The 12,500-nt window shown below is 44.2% G+C and overlaps 1 protein-coding gene across 1 annotated transcript in view; it reads right to left on the minus strand.

The window, feature by feature from the left end:
- LOC137980445 (uncharacterized) overlaps positions 1–12,500 on the minus strand; it is a 27,163-nt gene that overhangs the window by 695 nt on the left and 13,968 nt on the right. The window contains exons 5-6 of the mRNA XM_068827894.1: positions 929–12,500; positions 1–565 (exon numbers count right to left, since the gene is read on the minus strand). The exon at positions 1–565 is cut by the window's left edge and continues 695 nt beyond it; the exon at positions 929–12,500 is cut by the window's right edge and continues 969 nt beyond it. Coding sequence (XP_068683995.1) covers positions 461–565; positions 929–12,500 — 11,677 coding nt within the window. The 3' untranslated portion in view covers positions 1–460. The remainder of the gene's footprint in view (positions 566–928) is intronic.

Genomic DNA, 12,500 nt, shown 5'->3' on the forward strand with positions numbered 1-12,500 from the left:
GAACTTAATTCATTCATTCAGTTGTTGAACACATCTCACTTCGCAACATCAGCCGGTTCATATTAGTGAATAAGCTTGACTGAATAAATTTGCCTAAAAAACCACATACGCTTAAAGTACGGAAATCTCTCAACATCACTTCACACTGATTGATCACTAGTCTGGGCAAAAAAGCTAAGGTGAACTCATTAATTAATTTAGTACTCTGCTAGTCGTAAAGTTGAGAAATAAAATTACAACCGGCTCTCTACAACTAAATTTGAAATAGTGTTCATGACAATACATAAACATATTAACGTCTACCACGTTTGCCGATCTTTACGCCTTGGAACTGAAACAACGACAGCTTAACTGCTTGCAAGTGTGTCTTCTTCTTCAGTACTACAATTGAATCAGTTGGAAGTCGTCAGTTCTGCTGGACGCCACATGTGGTTGCTTGGTACCATCTCAATGTTTTGCTTCAGGAGAAGCCGAAACGTGCTCTACCTTTCCGGACTCTTGACACGTTGGGCCTACCACCTTTGGGAGCCGGGCTCCGAGAGACCTGCTTTGCCTCTTCCATTACCTGAAATACAATAAGATCATGATGACATCATGTACTTTTAGAGTCAGTTCCGTCAGGAGACGACATCCCAACATCCAGAAGTCCTAATTAAGTAAGTGTACCCATTGTCAACAACACTCCTTATCTCTTCATGCAACAGAAATCGTAACTGGGCGACAGGTGAGGCCACTTCCCGCGTTAACAAGACATACAATAAGTCAAATTGTTCGCTTTGTGTATATGTCTCTACAGCTAAAGGGAACTCATGAGTTGGGAAGAGCGAAAAGTAAACTCTCACAAGACTTTCAACTCTGTCAAATCTCCTGTTCGGAGTTCCTAGCAAACAATAGAAACGCACAATCGATATAAATCATTTTTACTAACTTTAAGACGGTCCTGGAAAAAGCAGAGTACTTGGAAGGTATGTGCAATCGTCAGATTCTCTGGAAATACAGCGTTGGTGAATTTGGACAACTCCACCTTCGAAGAATCCGAAGATTTGAACATATCGATTGGCCAAAGTGATGGTTCCAACATGCGTTCAACTAGACTGTCTCCAGGCTCAGGTCTCATCTCCTCTGAGGAAAGGTAGCGGAAAATGAAGCGTCGAAGAGCTGTTGTGATGGCATTTAGAGAAGAACGATCTGACTCGGCTTTACCAGAGACTATGGATGCTTTGGCCATCTCCTCTGCAATCTCTTTCGGTACAGCACCACGATACACGTCATGAACGCGTTTGGCAGCCGATTCAGCCAACATGTCTTCAAGAAACTCGTATAAGGCAACCACGTGTTTAAGCTGGATTGCACTATGGGGCTGAGGAAGCGACGCCTTTGGAAAGGGTCTTGATCCACAAAGCCACTTGTCTGTAAAGTCTGTCAAGGGTTCCTCAGGTTTTCCAACCTGATGTCTTTTTATCAGGCAAAGAACGATTTCCATGTGCTCCAACAAATCTTGCACGCTCTCGAGGCTATGGTCGCTTTGACGAATCAAACCACTCCGAAAAACATCTGTAAGTGGTTGCTGAGGAATAAGCTCTTGTAACTCATCCAGGATCCCTCTACAAGAGTGGAAGAGCTCCCGGGAGAAGATGAATTCCTGCAAGCCATCCAACGTAGAGAGAAACGCTTTTCCTACTAAGAAACGGACGGACAGTTCTTTTTCTATCTTGTCGAGATCAAAGAATACTTCTTTGCCATGGCCATATTCAGTGTTGCGCTGGGAATGCCTCAAGATAGCGTCCGACCATTGGTACTGGATAATTTCTTTCTCTCGTGCCTCTTGTAGGTGGACCATTGGAATGGCACATTTTCCCTGATCTCTCTCTATGAAGATCAATGCAGAACACTTCCCGGTTGCTGCAATACTGAGCACCTTCCGCAAGAAATCATTCTGGATTTTCTGAAGAATGTCTAAAGCCGCACAGAGAAACACCCCTTGATTTTGTTTCTCTACAAGACAAAGTGAAATCGGCGAGCTCTCGCTAAGGTATGGTACTTCCTTCTGAAGGCGATCTTTTAAAACAGGATGCATATTCTCAAAGGCGATAGTGAAGTTCTCGAAGGCCTCGGTCAATCGCTTTTTCTCCTCCGGGGAGTTTGCTTTACCTCGAATGACATCACCGATCTTTGTACTAGTGTCTTTACGGCTAAGACGTCTGCTCAACAGCGAATCCACAATACGGCTCCAGGAGACAAGGTGGATCAAATTTGACACAAGAGGTAGATTGTCGTTAAAATCAAGAAACAAGCCAAGCAGGGGATGGTTTTCTCTCGCTTTGTCTCCAGCCGCCAGGTAGTAAGCTTGTAAACTGTTAAACGTTTTCGGAAGCGTCATTCTCAACAATCGAGGAATGTACACGTTTCTCTGATTTGCGTCTGAAAATTGGGGGCTGTCGGTCTCTTCTATCTTCCTTTGGATGGCCAGTGAAGATTTGCCTGCAAAGTCCTTAGAATGTTCCAGCAGTCGTCTTGGATGAAATTCTCGAATTAAGGGGCTAACAGCTGCTGCAAACGTCTTTTCCCAAGACAATCTTTCATCTGGTGTATGACACAAATCTCCTGAAGTGAGGATGGAGGCACTTTGTTCCAAAGCACAGTGCAGGAAACGGATGATTTCCTCTTCTTTGGCATCTAAGAGACTACACAGCGCCGTTAAGTCGTTAGCAATTTGTTGGAAACAAAGTTCGGAAGGTGACTGCTTGTTAAGATCGAGACCCATAAACTGGGAAAGACATTTGTCGTCAAACAGTTCCAGTGCAAAGCCCCCATAAAGTGCTGCGTGAACAAACAAGTGAAGAATACGGAATTCTGCAGGCTTCAGTTGCCGTACATGAAGGGAGGTGTCTACAGAGTATGGAATAGAGACGTAATCTTTTGATGGCAAGATGGTGTTTCCGACCTTCACTAGTTGGGGAAATGTTTCCTTAGCTTTGCATTCTGACCAACAACTTGGGCAGACTGCTTCCGTGTTGTCACCAACCATCACAAAGAACGTCCCACACGAACAGGAGGAAGAAGTTGTTTTGCCAAATCGTTCGGCGTTGGCGTAATTGTGTTGCTTGCAGGGTTGTTGAGGATATTCTCCTGATGCCAAGACATACGACCCCGTTGACGCCAATGGGTTGGTGAAGCATGACATCAAAGCAAGTGTGGTCTTCTTTGTGCTTTTGAAACTTGAAGAAAGGAGGATGCAGAGATGGAGAATCAATGTTGCTTTGTGTACGTCTGCTGGTAATGATTCCGGTGAAATGCAAAGTACTGACCCTTTAAAATCTTTCCGTCCTGTGATTCGAAGAAGAAGCTCAATATAAGGAGTTTCCATGTTCTGCATTCTCTCTGTAAAAGCAACTATTGCCTTGTCCTCACTATCCTTCAAGTTCCGTCTGGAACGAACAAGATAAAACGACTTGGTCAAGACGGCTGCCATTTCAATTCTTTGTTCCAATGACGTTGCCATAGAATGGATGACGTCTTCAAGAGGCTTCAGATCCTTTTTCTCCAAAAGAGTTGCTAGCGCTGCTTGAGCTTGGGAATTCTCTGTGCAAGATTGAAAAGGATCGAAACTAAGTTTGCCGGCCAGGTCTGGATCTTGCCACTCTATGCTCTTTAAAGACGGGAGTTTACAGCTCCTTTGGCAAACATCACGGACTTCATACATCGACAGCTCTTTCTTCAGTTCCTTCAGGAAATATAGTTGCAACCCCGACGCCCTAAATTGAAAGGGCTCGATTTTACTTGAGGAAAATGCGGCGTCTATCTCATTGAAAAGCATAGAAAATTCTCCTTCTTCAACTAGGCACTGGGGTCTTTGCAAAATGAAGGTGGAAAATGATGCTAGGAAGGACTTCAGATATGCTGCTGCACAAAGAAGGTGAAACTGTCCATGTTCGACATCTTTGCAAGGCTCTGTCAAAGTTTGAAAAGCTCTGCGAAAGTTCAGGAGATTTGGATCCTCGGAGCTCGACACAGTTGATAGGTCTATGTTCAAGAATGCAACTTCATTTATAACGTCACAGCACACCACAGCAAATGGGGAATCGAGCTCGACATCATCAGCAAGGCTTGACAAAGCATAACTTGTTTCCTGAAGCCCTGGGTGTTCCTGGATGGTGTCCAAGTTCTGCAAAAGCTTCTCAAAGACACCTGAGGAAATCTGCTCTTCGTCGAGAAAGATGCGATGAACCAACGGCCCAGCCAGACGCATAAGCGATTGGTTTCCACTGCAACATATTCTTGTCAGCATAGAGCCAAGGACCGGGGTGTCTGGATTCGAATCAATGCATCGTCCATAGAAGAGCATAAGGAAGTCTTCCAATCTGTTCTGTTGAACGCCTCGTTTCTCCAACTCGTCAGCAACACTGGTAATGCTGTTAAAAACGTCTTGGCAGTCGAGGTACCCGGCAGAGGCTCCCGCCTTTCCAAGTTCACCCAGCATGTAAATAGAATATTGCTCAAGAGATTCGGGTATAACCAGCAGGGTGACAAAATCGTAACAGACACGAAGGAAGTGAAATGCAGGGCTTTGGACACCCATTCTACTGACCGTAGACAGAAATAGACTCGTTGTTCGCTGCCAAGCGTCGGGTCCACTCAAGCCATTTATTACATCTTTCGTTGGAAATAACGCTGAACACAGTGTGTCCACAAGTACCTCATCAAAGCTGACAGGTTTGTCTTCGCACGGTTCATCTGTCAGCTCCTCTTCTTCTACGTCCGCTTCTTCCACGTCTTCTTCTTTTAGGTCCATTCCTTTCTCAGGGTCGTTTTCGAGATCTTCATTTCCATCCTGTCCCTTGAAGATATTTTCTTCACTTTGGTCATGGTCCTTGTCAACATTCCTATCTTTTTCGAACTGATCTTCTCCATGGACACGGTTTTGATCTTTGCATTCATTTTCTCGCAGAATATATTTTGCAGCTTCTTCGTTTTCCAACTTTACAGCACCACCGATGTCCTCCTTATTCCCATTTCCATGGCTGTTAATTTCTCCACCACGTTGTCCTTTTAAAGAGTCATCAATGGGCGAAGTAGCTGTTTCCAGTGTGTGTGTTTCATCTTCTTGCTGTTCCAGTTGCCCCGCAGTTTCAGCTGGTGCCAACTCTCTTTGCTCATTTGTTGACGGAACTGCGTTTACTTCTCCAACTACTTTTGCTTCGTTTACTATTTCCTCGGTGGCCTCATCGCCCTTTGATTCTACTTCTTTCCTTTCGTCTTCCTTGTCCATCATCCTTCCTTGCTCACATTGTCGAGGCTGCACATCATTTTCTGTGTTGGTTAGTAGAACGGAGTCCTCTTCAATTACTTCATTCCCATAAGCTTCTTGGCAATCGTTTTTACCCCTCGAATTCACTTCTGCATCCTCTGGTTTGTCACAAATACTTCTCCATTCAGTTTCTTGGGTGTCTTCAGTTTCTTTGGGTGTCTTGTCCTGAAATATCATTCTTTCGAACACAGGCTGACATGCAGAAGACAGAACACTTAAGTCCACATGTTGCACTTTGTGACACGTTTGATAAACCTGAAGGGCAGCCATATATGAAGACTCGTTCAACCACCAAAGAGAATGCAAACAAGTTATGAGCCGAGCAGGATCACCATTGATTCGGAACTTTATGTCATGGGCCATCGCCGACTTCATGAAATCAATTCTCTCAGCACGTGAGAAGTCGTCAGAAAAGTGAGCTGTTTTCATGTCAAGAAGATCGTCAACATAGCATCCAATGTTCCTCTGAAGGTATTCCATTTCAAGGACCTGAGGAATTTTCTCCTTTACAATGCTCGTGAATCTGTATAACTGTGCTTCTACGGCAACATCGTGCAAGTCTTCATTTTCGTCCAGGTTCGCTTCGTTCAAAAGGAGCTGTCTTTGGTCTTCAGCGAACATAGGCTGTACTTGTTCCACCTTCTTGTAAAATACAGAAGCACAAGGGAATTTCAGCTGCAAGCGTCGCTCCGAAACAAAATACGATTCTGCTCCTTGGTGCTCTGGGATGCCATCAATGATGAACATTTCTTGGTCCAGGATTAACTCTGACCAGACTTGCATTTCCTCCTTATCGGAGGGATCCTGAGTGAACAAGAACTGTGGCCATGCAGACTCATTCTCCAAGAAGTAAACAATCTTTGCCAACGGTTGACGTATGAGATGACTAACATGATGCTGAATGGCTCCCACTAGATGCGAGGAACTGATTAAGGCTTGTCGGTCACAGGCCACAGAGAATTGCCAACTGCAAGCCTCGGGTTGATGAGCGCCCTGGTGTTCCCTCTTCTTCAACCACCGTTTGATTATCTCTTTGAAACATTCTAGGATCGTGGAGCTGGATGATGACCTCAATAGCTGCTCTAATTGGACAATGGCATCCACTGTAGGTTGGTGAATAGCTGGATATTTAATTCGAGTAAAGCACCAAAGAAACTGATTTGAAGCCACATCCTCAAATGAGAGCGCCTTGGTCTCCAGGAGGTCCATGATGCTAACATTCAAACAGTCAGTAATGGGCAAAAGAGGGTTTTCCAAAACATCGATTGTTGCTTGCTTCCAACCACTCTGGAAACTGAATTGCCAGCGCTGACTTTGAGCTTCGTTTACCTCACTTTCTCTCTGAACATGGACTACAATGCAAACATGCTTCATCTGCTTTTGGCTTTGTTCCATTGTATCTTTGATGTACGTCTGTCTCTGCTGTTCGATAATGGACTTTGCAAGAAGCATATGGGTGGCATCAAGCTCTGGCTTACACTGTAGCACCAAAAGTGAGTCACCGGATCTCCAGAAACGTTCCAATTGCCTGGTCAAGTGCTTTTCAGACTTGAAAGCACTGAGCTTTTCGGTCTGGCACTGAAGTAGCCCCTCAAGACATTTCAATACGTTTACATGGATGTTACTGTGGGTCATTATAAGCAGTCGCATACCATTAGTTGCATCCTCACTTTGCACTGGCTGAAACTGCAGATTTTCCAGGGAGTGTTTAAGGTATTCCTTCAAGCCTTTGTGCAGGGGTTTCTGAAAGTAGTTGTTGTAAAGTGTCTGGACTTCCTCAAAGTTTGTCTTGGCCAAAGATGATTGTAAGCTCCTCACGACACCATCTGGGGATGCTGTTAACATGAGATCGTGCTTGCATTGTTCTAAAATTTCGTCTCCGGTAAGCTCTGCATCTTGACTATTCTTGAGGACTACTGAGGGAAGAGTGTCTTCACAGAATCCAACAAACATGTCTTCTTTGTGAAAGTGGGACTCGAAATCAGGAATTGTTGAGATGCCTGTTACCCAGGTATTCAGACTTCTAATAATGTTTCTCTGCTTTAGGTTAAGGACATCTGAGAAACGGAGCAGTTGCTTTTCAAATCGATTGAGGAAGGGAGGATCTGTGTAGTCAACTCTACCTTGATCAATCAACACAACACATCGAAATCCATCATGGACCTGACACATAGGATTACTGAAGGCTCCAAGTGCGACCCGACAGTTCCTCTTTCCTCCAACGACAGTGTAGTTTTGATTTAGCATGTCGTAAAGACTGCCATAGATGCTTTCAAGATCTCGAAGAACGAGAACACAGTCTCTCTCCATGCATAGGATAATGCGGCTCAGCATTCGGTAATTGTACTCTTCAGAGAGATCTTCTTCAAATCGACTTCCAAAGATGGTGATTTTCTCTTTGTCCAGTCTTTTCAGCATTTGATCAAGGATACCAATAGCAGAATCGCCGTTCGTGATTATCATGAGATGCCGTGCTAGCTTGTCCTCTAGATTGTCGCAGATGAGCTCTGTGACTGGAAAACGGTACGTCCTCTCCATTAAATCCAGTGAGTGGAGTCCTTCTTGAAACAAAGTTTGAAAATTGTTTACATCGTCGGGTACGCCACCAAAATTCCTTTGTAGTGCGCGTTGGATTCCTTTGGTTTTCTCTTCAGAAAACAAATTGTGCGAAGTGTTCGTGTCTGTGCTAAGGCATTTGATTAGGCTGTAATAATCACGCAGTCCGTGAAAATTTGCATACCTCTGATGCTCTTGGTACTTCTGATATGCTGTGGCAAGACAATGGAGCTGGTTGTCATCTGGGTACACATCTTCATGAAACAGAGGCCCTGAGCGTGTACCGGATATTCCAAGACCAGCCTTGTAACTTCCAGCCTCTCGCAAGGATTTCCCAGTTTCAAACAAATCATTCACATCTGGTTCAGGCCGGGACAGATGGATTGCACGGTTCATTTTTGCAGCATCCAAAGCCCAATTTGAAATTCCCACGACAGCAACATCAGGAAATGCACCATCACCTGGCTCCAGCAGACTGTGCAATACTTTGAGAGGGTTGTACTTTGACACCTCAGCAAGACCAATCTCATCAAGAAGAACAACAGGAAGAACATCACCGCTTTTGTTATGCTCCTTGTACTTCCTTGCCTTATTAAACACCTTGAGAATTCCATCAGATGTCGATGACTCCGATCCCTGGTGAGAAACAACATAGAGCTGTGGCAATGTCTTAAGAAAAGGATCCTTGGCATCCTTTCCCCTCAAATTGCTCCTGATGATTTGCATAGACAAAGACTTGCTGCAACCAGGCTTGCCGACAACAAAAACGGGAATTCGGTTTAAGATACAAACTAACATGACGAACACATTCTCACGAAGCGCAGCATTTTTGGCAGTTCCTTCTGGCAATTCCATTCGTTCCAGGTAATCTTCCTGATCAGCTCTTACAATAGCTTCAAAGCTTGATTCTTGGAATGAATGACTGTTGTGTTTTCTAAAGCACATAGAAATACGCTTGCGATATCCGTGCCTGTCCTCTGCTGCGGGAAGACGTGATTGGTAACAGTGCGCCAAGGCAAGCACAAATGATCTGATTAAGAGAGGAAAGCCACGGGCAACTTTGTGGTAAGTGTGTTCTTTCAGCTTCGATAATCGCAAATCGCCTCGTCGTTTCAGGGTTTCCTTGAACCATTTGACAAGGACAATACATCGGTGAGCATCTCGCAAACTGACACAATAAGGGCTTTTGTCAACTTCTCTGACATACTCCTGAGAAGTACAAAGAAGATCAACTAGTAAGTTGTTAGGATTTCCTGTGATTCCTTCGACCATGCGGCCAATGTATGCACATTCATCTTCCTTACTCAGCGAACCATAGTCCCAAACAAAGTCGATCATTGTTTCTGGCAGTGGATGAACACGGTACACCAGCTTTGAGTATTCATCTGTAATCGTCTTTCCACTGAGACCAGCTGTTGAAATGTTTCCAGAAGGGCGGAGACGGTATGGATTACAGGCAGCGATAAACACCAAGTTTGGTGGTAGGGGTTTCCCTTTGATGGTACGGTGGCAAATCATCTCATTGACTGTTCCCAGGTATTCGCAAGTGTTAATTTCATCAAGGAATGCCCACACGTCCTGGCCACTCTTTGCTTCTTCTTCCCTTTCGCTCACAAAAGTGACCAACTCATCTTCTGTTATCCCTGCATGGAAGTTGAACACGTGAAATGGGACGTCACACGTCCTGGCAAGGTACCTAACAAGGCTCGTCTTACCACAGCCAGTTTCCCCCATAACAATGACAGGAATGTCTGCATTTATGCGTTGAATGATTAACACCATTTTGAGAATGTTGTCTGGTGTAAGAGCATAATCCAAGGCCTGCAAGCGGTCATCATTTCCTCTTGGAGTTGTTCGAACAATTCGATCAAGTCTCTCCTGAAGTTGTTTGTGATTCATCTTTGTGAAGTCCTCCATTCCTTTACCTTTCATGGCTTGAGTCTTGAATAATTTTTGAACATTTGAAGGCACCAGTGACAAATCACGATACAGGGCGGAAATGGTTAGTGCTTCTAGACTGTGGAAGACAATGACAAGATGGTTGTTGTCAGCCCATTGAATCATTCCTTCCACCCGTTCAACCATTTTGCCCGCAGCGTTCTTTGAAGCCAACTGAATCTCCTTGAGTACTTCTGTAGCTTGTTCTCTAGAGATTGCTTCTGACTGAACATTTTTGCACGTTACAACAGAGCGTGATGCAAACTCTCTGGACACCTCTAAAAGGGCTTTGAACAAGCAGTTTCGAACATCATGTGACGGGCCAAGCACGACCTTCAAATTATGTGGTTTAAAGTAAGGACTTGCTGAAAATTGCAAAAGCTGATCAGCAAACACTTTGATGAAACTCTCCACTATATTATAGGACAGGTCACCATTTAGTGCGAAATGTTTTGCTAGCAGTACTTTACAGCGCTCAGGAGATAGCGGCTTCAGTTCGCCAAGATTCAAGTGCTGGCTTTCCAACAAACCAGCTTCATAGGCATGGAGGTATTGACAAACCACTTGAATAGGGCTCAGAGGCTCTGGGCTCACAACAAGGTCTTCATATCCATCCAGCTTGATGTGCATAGGAGAAAAGCACTTCGTAACAGGCAGTGAATCTTGCAACCAGTGCCTCAGTGTATTCGCAATTTCGATGTAGATGTGTTTGGTTGGAAGATGAAAAAGTTCTGTTCCAGAAGACAACATGCCAACAACAACAAGCTCAAACATCAATGTGTCAAGAACTAAGGGATCATCCACTTCGCCAACATCAAAATGAATGCATTCATGGGGGCCAACAGTCAAACCTGACAACCTTTTCACCAGATGCTTACGCGATAAAGGCCCACTGATTGGAATGGTCACGATTTTCTTTTTCCGGGATGCAGCATGTTCATAAATGGCCTCCGTTTTCCCAACCCCAGGAAGATCCGATGTGATCATGAAAACTTCAGGGAAGACTTTCTTGAATGTGCTACGCAGCTGAACCTCGGTCATGCCAAGAACGTTATGCACTGCTGTAGAAAATTGATCAACAATATGATGATGAACTCCTCCACAGCAAACTATACTCAACAGGAACGGACCCTTCCCACTCTCTTGATATGCTCTGATAGCTGCAACAAGCTCAAACTGCATGTCGTTTGACAGATTCTCCACATTTGCTAAGCAGTGCAACTTGACTGTAGTCGCATGCCTGTGTGCTTCAAATGTGCGTTTAAGAAGTCGCTCCACCTCTTCCCAACTGGTCTCTGAATGACAGAATAGAACTTGGCTTGGTTGCGGATAAGAACCTGTTGTACTCTCGAACAGAGACATGACGACATGAGCAGTCTGTTTACTACCATGCTCAAGGACAGCTACAAATAGTTCGCCTGGTTTAACAGCTCTTTGCAAATCTTGTTGTGGTACATTTTGCCATTTTGTGGTTTGTTGACGTTTGGCGAATATTTTATCTAGAAACCGTCCAATGGCGTTGAAATCACCCTCGATTCCTAGGTTTTCTTTGGATGCTTTGTACTGGCAATGAAGGCTATCCAGGTCCTTGAGTTGTATACGTGGATCAACAAAGCGAAGAAGGTTATGAACAAATGTTTTTAATGACTGATCTTTCGCATGAGACAAGGATCTCGAAAAGAACTTCTTCATCATCCAAAGCTGATCTGGATGAAAGAAATTTAGGAAATAGTGTTCCTGGTGCAAACGACTTAATAACGTTTCCCACTGCTTTAGTGTCGAGTCCAAAGACTTTGCCTGAGATTCAATCTCTTCTGAGGAAGAAAGCTTGGCCCAAAATTTCTTAAAGTTTGGATGGCCGGATTCTCGCAACAAGGTCACCATACTGAGGATGTCTGTAATCATCTCGACTTGTTTAGTAAATGCAGACAAGGTAACGCTGACGGAAGAATCTACCGCTTCGCCTTCTTCTAATTGTTTCATCTTTTCTTGCTTCTTTTCCGTGTTCACAATAAGGAGAGCTCGGCTCCGTAGGTCATGGAGTTCCGCCATGCTGTAGCTTGTCTCTTTTGTAGCACCTTCTTGGCGGCGATAGCTGAGTTGAACGTCACATGACCCATCAGAGTTGGTCTTTATAAGGTAGCAACCTTTCTGTAGGGCGTTGCTGATGATTTCTTTTGTCATTTCTCCTCGGTTGGCGACATTCATGTACAGTCCTCGCAAACTGTGGACATTACAACTGCACTCTTTGATTTTTGCCGCCATTTCTGGCTTCTTTTCAAGCTTGCTGTAGTAGAGCTTGAGGCTTTTCAAGAACATCATGGGATCTTTGGGCGTTTCCCGTAAGACATTTCGCAGGAATCCATGGACATCAATTAAATCGGAGACAGTTGCTTCAGAGACAAATTGGTCAGAATGTTCCTCTACAGCATCGATTAATATCCTTATGTCTTCATTTGCAGTTTCTTTCATGAACGAAATCAATTCACTAGACTCTTGAAGTGTTTCCATGATAGTTTTCAAAGTGTCATCAAGCTTAGAGTCGATCATGGCCACACTCTTACTTTCAACAATTTCTGATACGCTTCTTATGCTGAGACCACCGGTAAGACTGGACGAAATGATGTCTTGTAGCTCCTTGGTTACCGCTGAATCATCAGCATCTTTAAATCCGAGGGCTGAGAAAATTGACATAAGC

The sequence above is a fragment of the Montipora foliosa genome, chromosome 12 (genome assembly GCF_036669935.1).
Source record: "Montipora foliosa isolate CH-2021 chromosome 12, ASM3666993v2, whole genome shotgun sequence".
NCBI classification, from domain to species: domain Eukaryota; kingdom Metazoa; phylum Cnidaria; class Anthozoa; order Scleractinia; family Acroporidae; genus Montipora; species Montipora foliosa.